This window comes from Alosa pseudoharengus, unplaced genomic scaffold (genome assembly GCF_046254945.1).
Source record: "Alosa pseudoharengus isolate Yale_2024_CS ecotype anadromous, Long Island Sound unplaced genomic scaffold, YU_APseudo_1.1 YU_APseudo_1.1_scf_7, whole genome shotgun sequence".
Lineage (NCBI taxonomy): Eukaryota > Metazoa > Chordata > Actinopteri > Clupeiformes > Clupeidae > Alosa > Alosa pseudoharengus.
Genome location: NW_027468859.1, coordinates 20,686,594 through 20,708,844, shown reverse-complemented (window position 1 = coordinate 20,708,844; position 22,251 = coordinate 20,686,594). Strand labels below are relative to the sequence as shown.

The 22,251-nt window shown below is 44.6% G+C and overlaps 1 protein-coding gene across 1 annotated transcript in view; it reads left to right on the top strand.

The window, feature by feature from the left end:
* The window catches only part of snw1 (SNW domain containing 1), a 54,845-nt gene that overhangs the window by 29,678 nt on the left and 2,916 nt on the right, over positions 1–22,251 (top strand). Inside the window, 12 exon segments of the mRNA XM_076271904.1 lie at positions 2,703–2,798; positions 2,920–3,020; positions 15,649–15,690; positions 15,692–15,742; positions 16,058–16,130; positions 16,296–16,361; positions 16,518–16,634; positions 17,793–17,861; positions 19,438–19,510; positions 20,694–20,796; positions 21,347–21,464; positions 22,082–22,149. Coding sequence (XP_076128019.1) covers positions 2,703–2,798; positions 2,920–3,020; positions 15,649–15,690; positions 15,692–15,742; positions 16,058–16,130; positions 16,296–16,361; positions 16,518–16,634; positions 17,793–17,861; positions 19,438–19,510; positions 20,694–20,796; positions 21,347–21,464; positions 22,082–22,149 — 977 coding nt within the window.

Sequence of the window (22,251 nt, the reverse complement as noted above, 5' to 3'; positions counted from 1 at the left end):
TACTGTAGTAGGCTAATAACATCCACATGCAATCTTTATAACAACAACGCCTAACAACGACCTATTTATTTGGACAACTTTGTATAGCCCTATAAAGGCTAAAGTTACCTATTTTTGTTCTGGCAAAGGCTACGTTCACGTATGGCTTTAAACAGTGGTAATGCTAGCCTAACGTTTTGACAAGCAATAATCTTGCCTACCTTGTGCTTGCGGCTTGCCCATTTGAAATAACTCCTCTCGCTTTGCGGTCTCCATCCTTTCTGTTTTCGTTGTTTAAAAAAACGTGTTATATCCATGAGTCTCGAGTTAATGAATTAGCTTACCATTGTGTGCTGATAACCAGCATAGATAGTAATAGAAAACAACAAGCTAGCCTACAACTTCTGTAGCATGCCTGTGTATCTCTCCTGCTCAAACAAAAGGTGCGCGCATGCATAGTTCTGCATAAAGTTGATTTTGATAACGTTACAAACTTTACTTTACAGAAAATTGTAAATAGCCTACTGACATGCAGTTAATGGAATAGGCTACTGTGCAGAGTTGAGAAGTTATGGTAGCCTAGGCCAATTTGGTGTGAATACACACGCACACAGGGGAAATTCTCTCTCGTTGTTGAGTAGCCTGGCTGATACGCACAGTGCGTACGGCCATGGCTTTGGCACGCCTTACTGAGAACGTCTGGCTGAAGCTCTCTTTTTTCGAGATCCGCCTTCATATTTCGTAATTGTCTCATGCGAAGCCATTGTTGTCTGTGATAGCATGCATTGATACGGGCAAAGACAGGTGACGACACTTGTTTTCTTTTTTAAATGTCCCGCGCCGGGGCCCCCTAGTGGCCGGGGCCCGGGGCAGCAGCCCCTTTGCCCAATGCCCAAACGCGGCCCTGGATATGTTTCCCTGCAGATGCTGTGGTTCAGGTGTTATAGAAATTAAGTGCCCATTTTCTGTAAAGGACCTTTCTGTTAATGAGGCAGAAAATTCTGTTGCTCACTTTTGCCTTGAAAAAGATGCACAAGAAAAAATTTGATTGAAGCGGGACCATGCATACTATCATCAAGTGCAGATGCAGCTATTTGTTACTGACAAACCATATTGTGATTTCATTCTGTGGACTGAAAGGGTAAGTACTTCTCCTTTTGTTGAACGCGTCACACCTGATGTGGCATTCTTTGACAAAGAATTGGAATGTGCTCGTGACTTCTTTAAAAAAAATGTATCATTCCAGAGCTGCTAGCCAAGTACTTTTCTGTGCCAAAACCAGCAGCAGCAGCTGATCATAGTCAACAACAGTGGTGCTACTGCCGTGAGCCAGAAGCAAGGAACATGTTGGTCTGTGCATCAGGTTTTTGTTCAGTTAAAAAGTTTCACCAAACCTGCCTTCCCAGGAAAAGGGTCCCAAAACAGTGGGTATGTCCCAGCTGTCGAAAAGTAATCAATGCCCAAAAAAGAAAAAAACCTTAGTGAGGAGACTGTGAAATGAGTAAATAGTAGTAGCTGATACTGTACTATCTTATTATGACCGCCGCGCAGCAAAGTGGCGGTTTAGTCAGATTTTTTTTTTCTTTTTTCGCACAGCCAAATTTGGTCCTCCTTTTGGAGCCAAAAAGGTGGTCCTCCTAGGCCCTACGGTTCTCGAGATATTCACAGAAAACTGTCTCCGGCCACTTACAGGCCAGTTGGTGTATAGTAACATAAATTAATTTATTGTGTGGCCCCCCATGAACGGAATTCCACGAAACGTTGGCATGCATTCAGAGGGTATCATAATGATCCTACACTTCCAATTTCGTGCAGTTTTGACCATGTTAGGTCACAGATACCTGCGATTACAACACCTCATTTTTACTTTTTTGTTTTTAACTAGGTGGCACTATACATGAAATGAGTGGTTATGGAATGGGTTGACATGGCCCCTTAAGATCAACATACAAAAATAGGTGGTCCTCCTAAACCCTACGGTTCTCGAGATATTCACCGCTTCGCTGCGCGGCGGTCATAATTAGATTTAGCTTTCCGCACAGATGGTGTGCATTTATTTCTAAATTGTTTAAAAGCTAACCAGTGTGATGGGTTTCATTTGAATTACTCCTGTGACTGTACACTAAATATCTTTGGTGTGTGGACAAAAAAAAATGTGAGGACACAATGTTTGGGCTTTAGGAAACACTAGGTGGGTTTACATGGACACTTATTACGGTTACAATCGGAAATAGATATTTCACATAAAAACACCTTGATTGGAATAAAACTGCCGATCCGATCAGAATTTGAATTGCCATGTATATGGCCAATCGGATTGCCTGCTGTATCCTCAAGGAAAAGTATGCAACAGCGGCTATTCCGATTGATTCTAAAGCACTTGAGAGCCCCTGATCGGAATAAAACGTACCCCATGTAAACAGACGGCACAGATTTTTCAATCAGAATAGTTTAATCAGAATGATAACTGATATCTGAAAACTGTCCATGTAAACCCACCTAGTGATTGACATTTCATTTTTTGACCATTTGCTGACATTATATTGATTCAACAATTCAGTAAGTAATGGACAGATTACCGGTAATGAATTATGAAAATAATCGTTGGTTGCACTTTTGCAGCCCCACATTTAAGATGTGTGATGTACATGCATCTATGGGTTGTGATGAATGATATCAGTAGCATTTGTAATTAGTTTTTGCTTGTTTAAATCTGATTACAGGTGATCTTCAGCAAATACACAGACCTGCTTCCTAAGGAAGTCTTGAAAGACGATGCCCCAGAGCTTGAGAGGCCCGATGAGGAGGCAGTGAAGGAGGTGAGTTTTGAGACAGCCTTCATCTCGCACAGACTTGTGTGGACCAATGTCCAATTACTGATAGTTCTACTGAGGAACTGTCACTTTATGTGGTGTTTTGCTCTTTATCTGTCCTCCGTAGCTCACAGAGAAGACGTGCGCTGCACTGGACAAGCAGGTCTCGCAGAATATTGCCGCTGCCATGCCTGTGCGTGCTGCAGATAAGCTAACACAGTATATTAGGTAGGCTATAGTTCAATCTCTCACAGATCCCCATACCCCCACAGGGCATCTCACATATCCCCTGGTAGGGTAATCAAAATGCATTGTTTAGAAATTTTGTATAAAGACGCAGTATGTTTCAGAGCTAGTGAGCGGAGCTGAGCAGTGCGAATATCCCGCTCCTCGCTCAGGTGGCTGTTCACTCGGCTGCTCCTCCGCTCAAATTCACGTCAGGCCACTCCGCTCAATTTCGCTCCCCGCTCCACTTCAAAATCCTCCCGCTCCAGTGAAATCGTTTCTCGCTCGCTCCAATTTAAAGGAGGGAGAAATAATCTACAAGCCGAATTGTCACCTTAGAAAACTTAAATCGCAAAGAACTATAGTACCTCCGCTCTATGGAAGCATATGAGTAGCTTTATTCAAATGAGAATGCAATCTGCAATATGCAATTCAAAAAGACATTACATTATGCAATTGACAATTCATTATGCAATTTAATATTGCAATTTGCAATAATATCCAACAAATTGTATTTTAATCTGCAAAGTGACAATGAAATCCTAAAATCAATTCCAATAATTTTGGTTAAAAAATAGAATAAACATGGATTGAATTGCATTCCATTTTGCCATGGTACTTCAGTCTCAAAATTCAAATGGCAATTCATTTTGCACTTTCAATATTCAGTTTCATCATTTAACTGTCAATTGGTTTTGCAATTTAATATTTAAAGTGCAATGTAGGATTGCATTTTAAAAACATATTTGGCAAAACTGTCAATGCCAGCCTGAAAAGATTTTGGATTATTTTGGGCAAAACGTTTTGCCATCGCTTTGAGGCATTTTATTCAAATGGAAAAGAAATAGCGCCCCCCGTGATTGCATTGCACACTTTTTGTGTTGCAAAATTCAAATGGCCATTCAATCTGCCAAACGCATTGCAATCTGTCAAGTCACTCATCAAGGCGGGAACTAGGCTACGTCATTTCCGTGTTTACGTCTTACCCAGTTAGCGCTTTCAATGGAGGAGTTTGCAGCTGCACTAAGGTCTCTGGCTGATTATGTAGAACACCACCGTGTCAACGAGCAGTGTTGGGAGGGTTACTTTCAAAACGTATTCCGTTACAGAATACAGAATACATGCCCAAAAATGTAATCTGTAACGTATTCCGTTACGTTACTCAATCTGAGTAACGTATTCTGAATACTTAGATTACTTCCGCATTGAATTGCATTGGAATGTGGCCATCAAATCCTGCTTAGGCCTACTAAACAGGCCTATTCTGGTGTGTTCATCTGTTCCAAATGGCTGTGTTAGGCCCACATAGGAGAATGTAAAGTCAACTAGGCCTAAGCTACCTGATACAACTTTAAAATAGCAAGGTGACCACTAAAACTACAGCAGGCGACTAGGCTAATTAAAACAAACAAAATAAATAGGCTACTTTAAGGGCGTAGCCAGAAATTATAATTAAGGTGTGCCTGTGAGAATTTTCGGTGGCATCAACCCAGTACAAGTGAGGGGCGCATATGACTGGTGGAACGCAAATGACCTGTACATGTAAACACTATGGGCTACTGTATATCAGTGCTCTCAAAACGAACGTGATCGCGTAATCAAAAACCGCACGTTAAAATATGCTAGGCCTACTCGCAAGAATAATTCTTCAGAGGCTGCACCATATAATTCATTTTAAAACGTAAATGTAGATCTAATTAGAAAAAATAATAATCCATAAAGCTATTTTAAGTTAGAATAAACAACTTAGAATGCAGTGCCTATTTTAGAGATTGGTTTTATTGCCTAGGTCTAAATCAACACGTGAACTAGGCTTTGCTTATTGCTTAGCAAACTGTGTAACCGATTGGCCGAAGTAGCCTGAGCTATTAATACTTGGGAAAATATCCTTTGAACAGACATCAGGAACCACGATCAGTGAGAAACAGGAGTTACCTCCACTTACTTTACTCGTAATTTGCTGTGCAAACAGTCATTTCAGGGTCTCCGATATGACGCGTCCATAATGCGCGCTGGCTGCGTTTTGAGGCTAGTGCAAGACGACGGGGCTTGGATTTAAACATGTAAACAATTTCATCATAGATTACTTTCAGGAGCTTCTGGGAAATGGACTTGCCTTAATTTATTTAGTGAGTGAACAAACTTATGAAACAGAGAAGTATCGTCATGTAATCCATTGATTTCAACAATGTAACTGTATTCTAAATACCAACTATTTAACTTGTAACTGTATCGGAATACAGTTACTCATAATTTGTATTCTGAATACGTAACGCCGGTACATGTATTCCGTTACTCCCCAACACTGTCAACGAGTCTGACTCAACGGACAGATTACTGAAAATGGACGACAGAGTGGGCTATCTAGCCCTACTTGTCCGATTTGATGTCAACCTGGTCCGTTCAAAGATTTCTGAGGCCTTACAGCTAATGGGCGCTAGCCGGTGGGGAGACCTTCTGTGGATACCACTGGAGGGAATAGAGGGTTACCTCTCCTATTAGGGAGATTGCGGAGCTCTTTGGAGTTCACAGGACAGTGAGTTAGGCTAAAACTCACACAGCCTTTCCTTGTCCTGCTCTCTCACACACACACACACACACACACAACGGAGACTCCCCTCCGTGGTCTGGCTAGCCTCATAAGCGGACCGGGGGGTGCGGTCGCTCCGGGACCACGTTTGTTCAAATCTATCTCGCTGAATTGTTGTATACGATGCTTATTTGTAGGCTACTGATTGCTGGGGGGAGGGGGTGCAACTGAAGATGCCGCTGGTTGGCAAAGTTATCAGCAGCAACATAAGAGCCTTAATAATGTAAGAACACAGCTGGGTCTCACGGACACTAGGCCTACTCGCGGTCACGGTTAACATTATTCATCAACTGTGACATGTTTGCGCCGCCAACACTCCCCCCCCCCAATAAAAAAAAAAGTGCCCCCTTGAAAATCGCAAATGCCCCCTCTGTCACTGTACTCTACAGCCGGGTCTGTCGGCCAGAGACTGCAAACTCCTCCATTGCAAACGCTAACTGGGTAAGAAGACCTAAACACGGAAGTGACGTAGCCTAGTTCCCGCCTTGACGAGTGACTTGACAGATTGCAATGCGTTTGGCAGATTGAATGGCCATTTGAATTTTGCAACACAAAGAGCGTGACCAAAGTGCAATGCAATCACGGGGGGCGCTATTTCTTTTCCATTTGAATAAAATGCCTCAAAACGATGGCAAACGTTTTGCCCAAAATAATCCAAAATCTTTTCAGGCTGGCATTGACAGTTTTGCCAAATATGTTTTTAAAATGCAATCCTACATTGCACTTTAAAGGGACACCAGGCAAGCCTGATGCTTTTTCTCTACGAAACTCCCCCTCGCTCGGTCTGAAGCTCTTTTCCTTTTCTTTGCATCTGCCGTCAAGGGTTTTCGCTGCTTCTTTGCCGGCTCTGCCATTATACACACGTTTGCAACAATTGCTAGCGTTTCGTTAGCCTCCCTCTGTGCTGTGGATGCAGGATGGAAACTGAAACTGCTTCGGTCGCCGGGTACGATACACTGAACTTGCAAGCGGGATATTCTTCCTACGGGCAGTAGGGGCGGGCGAGAGAGTCTTCATTCGCCCTGTAATGAGTCATTTAACCATATACCGACTTACGAAGATGAGTAATTAACACAAAAACGTTGCCTGGTGTCCCTTTAAATATTAAATTGCAAAACGAATTGACAGTTAAATGATGAAACTGAATATTGAAAATTGAAATGCAAAATGAATTGCCATTTGAATTTTGAGACTGAAGTACCATGGCAAAATGGAATGCAATTCAATCCATATTTATTCTATTTTTTAACCAAAATTATCGGAATTGATTTTAGGATTTCATTGTCACTTTGCAGATTAAAATACAATTTGTTGGATATTATTGCAAATTGCAATATTAAATTGCATAATGAATTGTCAATTGCATAATGTAATGTATTTTTGAATTGCATATTGCAGATTGCATTCTCATTTGAATAAAGCTACCCATATGCTTCCATACCGCTCACTAGCTCTGGTATGTTTAGATGTGCACTGTTTATTTTAGATGCACTATTGTGCTAGCCTGACGAGCCAGACTCACATTAAAATGTAGGGTCTGGGCACTCACCGTTCGCAGTGCTCAGTCCGAGGGGCGGGATAATCGGTTGTCTTTCAAATTCCCTCTGCACGCAATAGGACAGCGCTGAGTCCCATGCGTTTTCCCACCAGCGGAGCTAGTTGGCTAGTTCAAACTTTTGCCAACTTAAAACAAGCTTAACTCGTGTCACACTGTTGGCCAACAGCAACATCCATCTTCTTTGTTTTCAAGTAGCAGGGAATTCAAGCCAAAAAGGGGTGATAGAATGATTATATAGGGTATTTCATGCTGTTCCTTAAGGTTTCCGAATAGAGTATGTAACATTGGTTGGGCTGAAAATGGCCCGTGTGCTGTTCTATGCGCCCTAAGGCAAGCCTAGGAAATAGGCCCTAGAATGAACGAGAGGTTTTCTCCCTTTTATGGTATGCTCATGAATATTTAAATGAACTGCGTGCTGATTGGTTGGTTTACAACGAGCGAAGCTCCAGAGCAAAGACGGCAAGATGGCCGACACCACTCGCTGAAACAGCCAAGGTGGAATACGGAGACATACAGTAGGTGTTGAACAGCATCTGTTCAAGACCAGCATCAGAGGAAGAATCTGAAATAGAGGAGCAACCAGTCGCCCATAGATTGGAAATGACTACTTCAGAGTGGTAAGTTTTGTCATTTACTTGAGTTTGCCACACGTAGCCCAGTTAGCTAGCTGTAATACTAGTGCAATACTCGCACATTAGTGTCGTAGACTAAGCTAAACATTGTATTAGGTTCTTTTTTAGCATTGTAAGCAACATAAGTTATTCATTTGCACACAAACAAATGTTTTACAACTTGTACCCTTGTGCAGTTTTTGTCAAGATGTCCAGTTAGAAGCTAGCTGAAAAGTTCGTAGCCAGTCCAGGCTATGCTGTAGTGAAAGGAGTGCTGCTTGCAAGGAAAGTACTCATTTTAGTCAGTAGTATATTCTCCTGCTGAATAAGTCATCTGATTAGGAGTTACATACATTATTGTAGTGGTAATATGCGATCTTACAACAGGACGTCCAGTTAGCTGGGCAGGAGCTCTGTGCAGTTCGTAGGCTATATGGCGGAAGTGAAACGAGTAGCCTACTGCTCGCGTCAATGAAAATATTACATTTGTGTCAGTAGGTCTAATGTACTCTTGTAACTACTATCCTGCTGATTAAGTCATCTGATTATCGAGATTTTTACCTTCTTTCCATGTAGTAATATGTGATCTTACAACAGGACATCCAGTTAGCTGGGCAGGAGCTCTGTGCAGTTTGTAGCCTATGGCTGAAGTGAAACGAGGTCAACGAAAATATTACTAGGCCTACTCTCGTTTGTGTCAATTCAAAAACACTTTATTTATCCCCAAGGGGCAATTTACATAGTACCATGGAGTAGGGTACAATAATCAAAAATCCTATAAATATCACTGTTTAAAATACAGTAGGTACAGTCAGTAGGTCTAATGTAATCTTGTAACTATCCTGCTGACATCTGATTGAGATTACTACCTTCTTTCCATGTAGTAGCCTAATATGTGATCTTACAACTCTGGTAACTAAAACTGCAGACATTTGGTACTTTGTGCTACCTGCTCATTCAAAATTACGAAATAACAGCAGGGAAATTATGTTTTTACCGGTTATTAAAAGAGTGACCCAGGTTCCTGAGGAGCTGACCTGAATGACCATCATGGCCTCGATCCGTTGTGCCTCTATATTCTTTGCAAAATGCAATGAATATTTACAGAGCTGACCATGGCCGTTTGAGAATCAGGGATGGAAAGGTGAGAACAATCTGATACAAGTGTTAGCAGTTACAGTATATAAATAAAATATTTTTAACCAATACACATTTATTATTGGTTCAGCATATTGCAAAAACACAGTTTGATCAACACCACAAAATTATAAACTATATATTTTTTTCAACAATCGTCCAGTGATACTTTGATGTAAAATATAAAAAAATAAATAGTAAAAAAAAATTGCTTTTCCACCCTGTTCTCGTCGCAGGCAATGAAGTGACTTGGCCTACAGGTCTTTTGTGAGCAGGAGCTGGGGTTTCCTTAGAAGCGTCCGTGTCATGATCCCCTCGTGTGTGGTGCTACACATATGGAGGGAGCTTCCGGATACTTCAGGGCAGTACGTTGGATTCAGACCCCTTTTCGACTGAACCGTGACACATGTTCAGCAACAGCATCCTCCATCCTCCATGGAAGGTCTGTCAAGCTGAGCACACAAGTCCTGGGGCACAGGAATCCGCTGGACGGCATCCCAATAAGGAAGAGGGTCTTTGATGATCTCGAAGAGGACAAGAAAGAGGACTTATATTGGATACTGTAATACAGTGCATTGTAGGCTGTATACTGTACAATAAACAAATGGTATGGCCCTGCACATTGTGCTTTGTTTACAGTACTGATGATGATTTCGACACCAGTAGCATCAGGTCTAAGACAGCCTGTTGTGTGTGAATCGATACGTTCTTTTTAGTGCCTATACTGTTGCACATTTTGATTTGTTGTTTGTAATAAAAATATATATTTTATTAAACTTACAAATTGTTTGGCAAGTCTGTACATAGTTCTCTTTCGGTCGACTCGTTCGACACAGACTGTGACTCTATGGGATATAGCGCCCTCGCGCGACCGCTCTTGAAGCCCTTTAAAAACGCCTATTGGCTGAGTGAGCTGTCAATCATAGGCGCCCCGCCCGCCTATAAATTACCGTGACCGCTCACTCATCTTCACATTTTTAGCTCTTCAAGACTCGCTGAAGCCACTTGACAGAGTTATACCACGCCGACTAGATTCGAGTTGTTTCCGATATCCCGTCTTAACTGTTTCATAGGGGAAGAGGTTCTCAACCCCGCGAAGCGTCGAGATATTCGGATTCTTACTAAAAAAAAAAAAAAAAAAGATTTTTAGTGAGGACTCCGCGCCGCTTTGCTTGCAAGGAGCTAGCCTCACATACGTACGGTTCTGGAACTTGGCCGCTTCGGCTAGCCTCATCTCTCGAACTTTTCCTATTAGCCTGACTTGTTGGGGAAAGCCGCACCTGCTTGCTGCCCTCACATCGGGTTTTGACTAACTTACTCTACCTCGTGTCTTTAGCCTCTTCTACGGACACGTGGCCATGTTCCTCGACCTGCACCATGCGTCCTGCTGCGGCACGTCCTAAACGTCGACCTTGCCCCAACGCATGCGGCCAGTCTCTCGAGAGGAAGGATTACCATACTGTTTGCATCTCTTGATTGGGTCTCCAGCATGCCCGAGAGGCCCTGGAAAACCCTCAGGGATGCGCTGCCTGTTCTCGATTTGGGCTCGGAACTCTGCAGCAACGCTTCGAAGGCTTTGGACTAACCCTCGAACTTCCGGTCTTGTACTCTCCGAGTTGATCATGAGCGAGGACGACGAGGCGCAGATCCTTAACTGGACTGAACCTGCCGAAGACCACCCGCAGCCGGCCCCCTCCCAGGCCCCGGTTGTGGACGCGGCGGACGGATCATCAGGGGAAGATGAGGTGATGGACGAGAACGGGGACAGCGAACTGCTTCTCCCCCCTTCACAGATCACGCACGCCTCTGCAGCTGCTTCGGTTCTCGACGAGCCTGTCTCCACCGAACAGCACACCACAGCCAGCAAGCTGTTTTTGGAAACTTGCCAACGCGCAGCCCAGCGTCTCGGCGTCGAGTGGCCACAGCCGCCACCGGCACGGGTTAGCAATAGGCTCGACGGTAATTTCCTCCCGCCCCCAGCGCCAGCACCTAGACCGGAGGTCCCCCCCTCCCAGGACTGTTTGGACGATGTGGTGAAAACGTGGAACAAGCCCTACTCCAACAGGGTTGTTATCGCTGGTTTCGGGGCTCTGACTGAGATGGAGAGTGCGGCAGAAAAGGGTCTATCGGACTGCCCCAGAGCCGAGCAGTCGTTGGCATCTTACTTAGCCCCTGACGCTAACATGGGCCTGACTGCATCCTCACAGTTACCGCACAAACAGCCGAAGTTTACCTCCCAACAACTGGAGAAAACTTTCAAAGTCCTCGGACAGGCTGCCCGCGCTCAGAATACCATCTCACTGCTTCTCGCCTACGTCGCCGAGCTGCAGGCAGAGGTCGGAGCAGCAATCCGGATAAGGACCGGCACGTTTTTCTGGATGCCCCGGTGGATCCGAACGGTTTATTCGGCTCTGCCGTTCAGGCGATGCAGATTCGATGCGAGTCAAAAAAGAAAGAGAACGAGGCTTTCAGCTACCTTCTCCCTCGCAAACTGGCTCCGTCGTCCACGCAGTCCGTGCAACGCCCTCACCCGACCCAGCTGCCGATGGCTAAACCTGCCCGTCAGTGGCCCACTGGTAAACGAACCCAGGCTACGGTGGCTCGCCCTGCTCAGCCACCACCGCAACACACAGTGGTCCAGGGCGCGTGGGCACGTCGACCCACCGTTCAGCTCGACGCGGACATGCGTCGACCACCGCGCCCGAGCCTAGCGGCTAAGAAGAAGAAGTCAGCCTAGCTGGATGGCTGGCCCCGCTTGTACCTGTGCGGTGTCGGACCGGCGATAACACGCTTTGTCCGACATCAAACTATGACACCCCCACGCACTGCTCTGGGGAAGTTCACAAACACTCTATGTCTCACAAGCATATATCCCTTGTTGGTGACAAAAATAAAGGCCTCTGGCCCCAGTCTCTCCCCTCACACACACACACTATGTCCCACGGTTCCACCTCTGGGTCTAGATTGTCAAACTGCTTCTCCCACACACACAAATCCCCTGTCCCTGGCACACGCACGTCACGTGTCCTTGGGTTTTCTCTAAGATCGCGCAGGGCTACAGAATACAATTTGCTTGGAGGCCTCTGAGTTTCAGGGGACTGCTCAACTTGGTGGTGAATACGAAGTCAGCGCAGGTACTGAGAGAAGAAATAAATTCTCTTCTCGAACAGAACGCAGTGAGAATAGTCCCCCCAAACGAAGCGCGGTCAGGATTTTACAGCAAATATTTTGCTGTCCCCAAAAAAGACGACGGCTTACGCCCCATCTTGGACCTGAGAGTACTGAACCGTTACATACGGACATACACTTTCAAAATGCTGACACACAAGCAACTTCTTGCGTCCATGAGACCGGGAGATTGGTTCACGGAGTTGGACCTAAAGCAGGCGTATTTTCACGTCATGATTCACAAACACCACAGACAGTTCCTGCGGTTTTATTTCGAGGGCAGAGCTCTAGAATTTCAGGTTCTACCATTCGGGTTAGCTACCGCGCCCCGCCTGTTCTCAAAAATAATGGATGCTGTCATATCCCCCCTCAGGGAACGGGGTATGAGAATATATGGCTACCTAGACGATTACCTGGCACATCTGTGGCCGAACGTTCTGCTGTATGCGTTTCCCCCCGTTCACCTTATCCCCCACGTACCGACGAGAGTGAGAGAGAGAGGTCTTGCATTGGTGCTGATTGCTCCGTGGTGGGCGAACAGACCCTGGCTGGCGGAAATTTTCCAGCTACTGGCCGAGGAGCCGTGGCGGCTCCCCCATTGCAAGGATCTCCTGTCTCAGATGGGGGGAGAGTTGCTGCACCCAGACCCGACACGGTGGAATTTACATGCCTTCCTCGTGAAAGGGCAGCGCTAAGTGCTGTAGGTTTACCACCTAACGTTATTGCCACTATTCAGAGTGCCAGAGCCCCTTCTACAAGGTCTCTGTACGATCTGAAATGGAAAGCGTTTGAGAGGTGGTGCGATCGAAAGGGCGTCATTCCCTTTCAATGCTCGATCTCTTATGTGCTCATGTTTCTTCAAGACCTGTTTGAACAGGGCTTGGCCTTTTCTACTATTAAAGTCTATCTACAGCAATTTCGGCCTGTCATGTAGGTTACGATGGCGTCTCTCCCGGGGCGCATCCTCTCGCATGTAGATTTTTAAAGGGCGTCCGTCTCCTCCGACCGGCGGTTCGACCAACACTCCCGTCCTGGGATCTGTCCCTGGTTCTGAACGCTCTCTGTGGAGCGCCTTTCAAGCCCCTGCAGGATGCGGATATTAAAATTCTATCTTATAAGACGGCTCTCTTGCTGGCACTCGCCTCAGCGAAGAGAGTGAGTGAGATTCATGCTTTTTCTATGCACCCTTCTTGTTTGGAGTTCGGTGCGAACGGCAATATGATGACTTTGCGGCCCAATATAGCGTTTGTGCCTAAAGTGCCTATGTCTTACGGCTGCTCAGCGTTGCAGCTGTCATCTTTTTATCCCCCTCCATTTTCCTCGGAGGAGCAGGAGAGATTGCATTCTCTCTGCCCGGTTCGTGCATTACGCTTGTATTTGGCCAAGACTGCATCTTTCAGGCGTAGTGACCAACTGTTTGTGTGCTTTGCGACGGGGTCTAAGGGCCGTGCGCTGTCGATACAGAGGCTATCTCATTGGATTGTTGAGGCTATTGCACTGGCCTATCGGGCCTCAGGGAACGACCCTCCTGTTGTCAGGGCTCATTCTACCAGAGGTATGGCCGCGTTTTGGGGTGTGCCTCTCCAGGCTATTTGTGCGGCCGCGGGCTGGGCCTCGCCGCATACGTTTGTGAAGCACTATCGCCTCGATGTTACGGCGTCTACTGTGGTGCAGCGTCTAGGCCCGCGAAAAAACTGCTTCTTAGCATCTTTCGGCGTGGCTTTGACCTTCAGGTATATTGATTAGGCTCTGAGCATCAGGGGCGTTGTTAAAACTCCCATAGAGTCACAGTCTGTGTCGAACGAGTCGACCGAAAGAGAACGAAAGGCTATTTCATAGCCGTGGTTCTCTGAGGGAGATAAGTGAGACACAGACTTGCGTCGCCCCTTCTGCTTGCTCATCTTTCAGAGCTGGTCAATGTGAAGATGAGTGAGCGGTCACGGTAATTTATAGGCGGGCGGGGCGCCTATGATTGACAGCTCACTCAGCCAATAGGCGTTTTTAAAGGGCTTCAAGAACGGTCGTGCGAGGGCGCTATATCCCTTAGAGTCACAGTCTGTGTCTTACTTATCTCCCTCAGAGAACCGCGGCTATGAAATAGCCTTTCGTTTCTCCTTGGCTGTCTTCCGTTGTGGGGACTCAGCATTCTCATTGAAGTGCATGGCTGCAAGATAAAACCTAAACCAAACAACAGAAATGTTGTAACACAAGTGAAAGTCACTTTTGCATGCACACACCAAGCTGTTAACTCACAGCAAAAGCATTTGCTTTTAAGCTCCGCAAGATGCCACACTTGGAGCATCTGTTTGGCATGCTGCGTTTGTAATGTTCTAAAATAAGAACGTGCAAATAAATCCATTGTATCTAGACAACACGGTTTTCAACATATCGACTAGATATCATTTGAATTGATAACGTGAAGTTGTTTCCACTTCAAAAACGTATGTGTTATATGGGTATGGGTTATATTACAGCTTAGCAACCAAACTATTGTGTTACTCAGCTTCAGTTAGCTGCTAGCTATCTTGCTGAGAACATAACCTGTCAGAGATCTCGACAAACATGCATAGTAAAATGTAGGTTAACATGACAAGACAGGTTTTATCCGAATGACACACAGGAAAATTAAATAGCCTTGCCAATGAACTAAATCACACATTCTACTTGCTAGATACACGTTAGCATGGCTAATAACTGCTTAGCGACAAAATAATACTTACAGCATGCGGTTGTGATGGCCTTACGGTCGGAACAGCCCCTCGTTTCAGTAACAGCAGCTTAGCAAATCCTGCTTAACTGTCCAAGGTTTTGCCTTCGGTGAAATGTTTTGCAAATTAATAACGGAGTGTTGAACTTTGCAGGGATCTTCTGGTAGAAAAACATTATCCATGCCCCTCGAACTTTTGAATCCTTGGGAAGAATATGGAAAGTCTCAGCTTTCTTTGTAGCCTAAGTTTCAGCCTGGAACACTGCATTTACGACCGAGGCTCATTTTTGATATCCTTGACGAACTGTCTGCTTTATAATTCCTGTGGAAGTAAACGAGCAGGCAGCTAAACTAGTGTTTGTCTCATCTTCGCTCTCCATTCACGTTCCTGGGCTCAGAGCACCAGTGGGCTGGTCTGTATGTAAATTTTGAGGCGTGACAAATGTACAGGCCAGAGCCAAATAAGGTACCACCTGCGAGTTTGCGTAAACTTGCAGCTTCGTTAGGATTCGCCTGTTTTATGGCGGGAGTTTCGAATTGTGAGATTTGCATAGGAAGGAGGTGTCGGTGGGGTTTTGAAGTTCTCTGTATGTCCATTTCACCCACTGAACTATCACTATTCATCTATGACAAAGTAAACTCGGTTTTGCATTCTATGACCCCTTTAAGCCCGCCTAACGACTCTATACACGATTTGATTGGCCTGATAGAAGTTTAATTTTTCGAGCTCATTAGCCAGCGGAGAGTTGCTAGACTAGCCCTGGAAGCAAATGTAATTTGCTGCCGCTAGGGTGCGTCTAGATTTCTAGGCTACTATTGTGCAGTAATCACATTGAAAATACTACTGTGTTTCTATTCAGGTACACGCCTTCACAGCAGGGAGTGGCATTCAACTCGGGAGCAAGTCATTCGCATGGTGGACATGCAGAAGGATCCCATGGAGCCTCCACACTTCACTCCACACTGCTCTATCTCTCAAGATTTCCCATTCTTGACTTCTATGCTCTAAAACTAAGTCCTCCAGCTAATTTTCTTTATTATATAATGTAGCACCTAAGATGTGTTTGGTAACATAGAAATTCATCTTTGAAGACATAGAGCAATGTAATTGTCCACTGAGTAATGCACTTTTTTCTTGGTGGATGCCTTAACTAGGCTTTGTTTACACCCGAATTCTTAAAATTGGCCTCTAAAAAAAAACCTCTGTGTTTGCATGAAGTGTTCCTTGGATGCATCTCAAGTGGTTAATGGTTGAATATTCTCTCTGTGCAGGATCAACAAGAAGATTCCTCGTGGACCCCCATCCCCCCCTGCTCCAGTCATGCACTCCCCCAGCAGGAAGGTAAAGCCGGCCTATTCATGTGTTTCATATGGCGATACCCCTGGGGAAGGCTACACATAGTTTCTTAATGGAGACAAAGGCTAAGTGCACAATATGTCGTTACCTTTACTCGCTCACTCTTTCTCTCCATTTCTTGCTCTCTCTCTCTCTCTCCATCTCTCCCAGATGACCGTGAAAGAGCTGCAGGAGTGGAAGATACCTCCATGTATCTCTAACTGGAAGAATGCAAAGGTTTGTTGGACTCTCTCTCTCTCTCTCTCTCTCTCTCTCTCTCTCTCTCTGGCCTCTCACTCCCAGAATAAGAATCTTCATTAATAATTTAGAAGGCCACAGATGTGCTGTATTGACGGCTGAGGTTAACATTGGCATGGCATACTCCTCTCTTAGGGTTACACGATCCCTCTGGACAAGCGATTGGCTGCAGATGGAAGAGGCCTGCAGACGGTTCACATCAATGAGAACTTTGCCAAGCTGGCAGAGGCTTTGTACATAGCAGACAGAAAAGTAAGCAGAGCAGTGATTTTTATCTATGAAAAAGTTTATGTTGTGAATAGAATCAGTGGCACTCTCTCTACTATTGGAATTATGACCTTGTTATATGAAAATCACACTATTAAATGTCCCAGAACTGAACTAGACCTGAATATCTGTGTGTAATGGTACATTAATCCCCTGCTATTTGTATATAACATAAAACTATCAACATGTTAATGATTGACTACATTTCCATGCACACCTTATTCCTGTTTTATTCGGAATAATAATTCAGATTGCGCATGACTCCTGTAAACGCCTTATTCCAGCTGTCATTACCTGATTAATCTCATATAAAGGCAAAAGTTCACTTCTAGAGTGAAGACGATGTCAATTTATGTAATAAAATTGAAAGTTTTAATGTCAGGATGGACGATGGGTGGGAGCATCGTAATGCTCAAAGAGACGCAGGTTTTGCGCTCACTAGCCTACTGACAGATGAAGAATTGGTGAAAAAAAAAAAAACTCAAAGCAGCCTATTATACGGTTAAAAGGCAAAACAATAGCGGAATAGCAGCTCTATTCTGGCCAAATACACCTATTTTGCAGTCATGAATGAAATTAAGGGACGGAGCCCATGGAGATGCCATGACGCACTGATTGACATGTAAACGGGAATATTCCGTTGTCATGACGCACTGATTGACATGTAAACGGGAATATTCCGTTTCTATTACACATGGAAACCTCTTATTCTGAATATTGGCATAAGCAGAATAGGATCCTTAATTGGAATATGGTGTGCATGAAAACGTAATCGTTACTCAATGACTCTGCATTTACATGTATTAGGACGTGTAGCTATTAAACCGAATTGACTGCAATGTAAAATGTGACCAGTAGGGCCTACATGGGTTAGTAGGCCTACAGGTGTTGAGAGTGTAGTATTACTCTGAAATGCAGCATCACTGCAGGAGTCTTTACCTAAGAATTGCTATTAATTGTCTGAAAGCAAGTGCCTCTGTTTGAATGAACCATTATGGAATTCCAACACTAAAGTGCTTGTCCATTTAACATCAAGTGAATACTATTTCACCAAGTATGAGCAGTTGCAGTTAAATGATTACAGGAGAGGCCATATGAAATGTAAGTTTTATCTTTCTTAAACGATGATGTTTTCCCCCTCAGGCCAGAGAGGCGGTGGAGATGCGTGCCCAGGTGGAGAAGAAGATGGCGCAGAAGGAGAAGGAGAACAGGGCCGTTTCAAGGAATTTGGGGGCCCCAAGCAAAATGGACATGGAGGCCCCCCCCCCACCGCACGCAAAGCCCACAGGAACCACCGCATAGCCATACAGTTTAAGTTCACCCACAGTTTATATAAATACAAAATTTTGACAGTGCAATACTGCAGTTGCATATATATATACTGTGCATTAGTTTTGAACATTTGAACATTTGCAAAAACACCACCATACCATAAAATCCGATATAAATGCAAAAAAGTGCACAATAACTAAATCCAACATACTTAAACACACACACACACACACACACACACACACACACACACACACACACTCACATTAACATTTTTCAGTTCTCACAAAGTGAGAAAATAAAACACTGCCATCTTATGCAGAAAAAGGATGCCTTGTTCAAACTATAAAGAGTGCAGGTTGTATAGCAATTTAAAAATCCAACATAAATACAAGTACACACACACACACACACACACACACATAAGATTAACCTTTCAGGCCATCTTCATCAGTGGAGGTATCCTTAGGAAGAGCCGGAGGGCTGAGAAATTTAAGCAAAGCACCTTGAGGGAGAAAGAAAAGATATGTTAGCATTTCCATATTTTGATATTTAGAAGGGATGCAGCTGCTTTCACAACTACCAATGCTTACTGTAAAACCATCCCAAGCTAATGTTATACATTGACCTAGGCCTACTTGTAGCTTAACATAGCATTTAAGATTCTGCTGTTTGAGAATTAGACAGACGCACCTGATGCTTTAAAGACAGTAAACAGCTGGCGTGCATGAATACTACTAGACATGAATGTTCCAGTCTGCTTTGATGCACGGAATTTATCGTGTGGTTTTCCTAACCCCCATTTGGTAAATAGATTATCACGGTCGAATAGTTAGTAGGCTATAGCAGAGAAGCTATGCCACTTTCATCAAAACCTATTACAAAGCTTTAGCAATGTTATGTCATTAAATACGATAAACAGTGATTCTGGAACAGATCTGCTAAGATCTGATAAGATTCCTTATCCCGTTAATAAACATATTACAGTATGTAACCATATTCCGTCCGTTCGAAAAAAAAAGTTGCGCTAACTGTTCTAGTTTGTTACAAGCAGCATGGGCCGTCAGGCAGGTAGTTAACATAAACATTTTTTGCTAGGCTAGCCTTCCTGCTGCAAGTAATTACACCATTTGTACAAGACAAGTATAGCTATTTTATCCAGTGTAATTTATCACTTACCACTATCTTGTTTTTTCTTGTCATCCTCTTCCTTTCTCTTCTGGCTTCCGGACGCATAACTCCGCTTCATTATGACTGGCAAGGTTTTATATTTTCGCGGCAGCAGCAGAGACCACAAACCTGGCTGGCTGGCTGCTCACAGCGACTACTGAGAGGGGCCCCCTTGAGGGGGATCTCGGTATTGCCGGTAACAGTGTCGTTGCACTTTACTGCATTGACTATCAAAGGGGCGCTCAGTTTGTCGTTGCATTTTATTTTTAACCAGTCGTTGTCGTTGTCGGGGCCCCAAGCAATTGCTTGGTTTGCTTGCCTTCTAGCGACGGGCCTGAAGGAGAAGAAAGAGAAGCTGCGCGAGTTGGCTCAGATGGCTCGCGACCGCAGGGCTGGGATCAAGAGTCACGGAGACAAAGGTACGAGACTGCTGCGCCGCTGCTTCCCTGGTCACACCACAGCCTGACCTCCTGTTGACACCGCGCGCGCATGCAAGCAAAACAAACAAACAGATATGTTCTCCACTGACCACTGAGGGGTGAGGGAGGGCAAGGGTTTACTTAACTGAACAGACACTTGAGAGTCCAGTGCACACGTTGTACCAGTGGTCAGGGAGTTCAACCATAGTCACACATGTACTGTATCTCTGTGCGAGGTTAAGAGGATGGCTAACCTAAGTCAGTTAAGTTCATTTGCTTTAGAAAAAGAGAGATGTGCTTTGATTGTGACACTAGCTATGTTTACATGGACAGTTTGTTTTTGTTATTTTGATTAAACTATTATGATTGAAAAATCTGTCCTGTCGTTGCGGGTGCGTTCTATTCCGATCAGGTGCTCTCGAGTGCTATAGAATCTTTGATCGGAATAGCCATTGTTGCCTACTTTTCCTTGAAGATACAGCAAGCAATCTGATTTACCGTATACATGACTCCATGGGGCAGCCGTGGCCTACTGGTTAGCGCTTCGGACTTGTAACCGGAGGGTTGCCGGTTCGAACCCTGACCAGTAGGCACGGCTGAAGTGCCCTTGAGCAAGGCACCTAATCCCTCACTGCTCCCCGAGTGCCGCTGTTGTTGCAGGCAGCTCACTGCGCCGGGATTAATGTGTGCTCACTGTGTGCTGAGTGTGTTTCACTAATTCACGAGATGGGTTAAATGCAGAGACCAAATTTCCCTGATGGGATCAAAAGAGTATATATACTTATACTCCATGGACTACACCACCACTTTCATTCTGATTAAAATTCTGATTCTCATTTTTATTCAGATTGAGGTATTTATATGAGAATTCTGATTGAGTCGTTATTCCGTTTCTAATCGGATTAAAAGTGTCCATGTAAACATGGCTAATGAGTTTGTTGCTACAGTGTGTAGGGTGATAAGGCTATACTTTCGTTTGTGGTGTTGGCCCTGTTCACACTCCTTTCTCACTCTTTCTCTCTTTTTTTGTGTCTGTGTGTACCTTCATCTGTTGGCCCTGTTCACACTTTGTCTATCTGTCTGTCCATCCCTGTGTACGTTCTGTTGGACCTTCTCTCTTTCTTTCTCTCTCATTCGTCCACCTGCTCCTTCCTCCCTCCTCCTGTCCCGCTGGCGCCGGCAGGTGGCGAAGACGGCGAGACCAGGGAGCGTGACGAGATCCGCCACGACAGGAGGAAAGAGCGGCAGCACGACAGGAACATCTCCCGGGCCGCACCCGATAAGAGGTAACATGCATTTTTAAACCCACCCACTCAATCATTCATGCCTGGCCCCCCTGAGCCCGCCGCCAACATTAGACTCCAGTCGGAGCCTCCAGGGCACAAATCATCAGCCAGGGGTTAAAAGAAAGAATATGTCCCCAGAATCCCCTAACCAGGACGTGATCACATTTGCTCTCTGAACTGTATTAAATGGATTCGTTTTGAGCGATGTAGGGGGTTAATGTAAATCTGAGAACCTCCCTGTTCTGCCATTCAGGTCTTGTCACTTCCAGTCTGGGAGCTGCCAGACTTGCACTTTAACCCCATGAGAGTGGTAGTTGTTAATAATGTATGCAGCAAGCTCTAGTTTTAAAAAATGCAACAGTCAGATAATCCTCTGAATGACCATATCTTGCCACACACACACACACACACACACACACACACACCGTTTCAGAATAGGACTAATGTGTTGCGACTAGAGAACCATTACCCTGAGTACGGTTCTTGAGACAGTGTTTGCCCTATCCTTCCCATCATCTTGAACACGCTTTGACGGTTTTCCTCTGAACAGGTCCAAGCTGCAGAGGGACCAGGACCGAGACATCAGTGAGCTCATAGCTTGGGGCCAGCCCAACCCGCGCACCTCCAGTATGGCCCAGTATGACCAACGGCTCTTCAACTAAAACAAGGTAATGCACTCTATTGCAGCCTGCCGCACCTTGTGTCTGATTGCCACTATCACTCTCACATGACACTTCAACTTTATGTGCCCACTGTGAAGTGGTGTATGATGGTGTTTGTCTTGGGTTTGTTGTCATGTTAAAAATATAGTGTACGTAAGCATGCTTCTTTCCCAGACATTAGTGTACCATGACCAAATGAGATCATGGTTCCTAAGACACAAATACAAGTGTCTGGTTTCATGCCTAGTGTGTTAGCTTGAATTTCAGGTCAATATCAGTTTGCCGTGTTTCTTTGCAACCGTTCCCCTTTGTTTGTGTCATGCAATCAACGTCCAGTTGTCCAAACTACTTATTAGGCTGGAGAATTTATGAAAGACTTGCAGACACAGTCAATAGCCTCTTTCCGATTAATTCATTGCAACAAATCTTGTATTAGGTTGTGACTTGTGATTGTTTTTATATGTTAAACATATAACAAAACAAACAAAAAATTGTATTGATGTTCTTTAAACACAATTTCATTGGCACCAAAGTCAACCTGTGTAATGGTGCCATTTTGGGATGCCCACGGTTTTGAATGTCTGTCTGTGTTGACCCTTTCTTTCTTTCTCTATGGCTTACAGGGAATGGACAGTGGCTTTGGTGATGATGACCAGTACACAGTGTATGACCAGCCCTTCAGGGGAGACAGGTCAATGGCCCAGAACATCTACAGGCCAAGCAAGAACACTAAGTTAGCATAGAAGATGCCTCAGCCACTTGTATATTTTTTGTGTAGCAACATTTTGGGTAT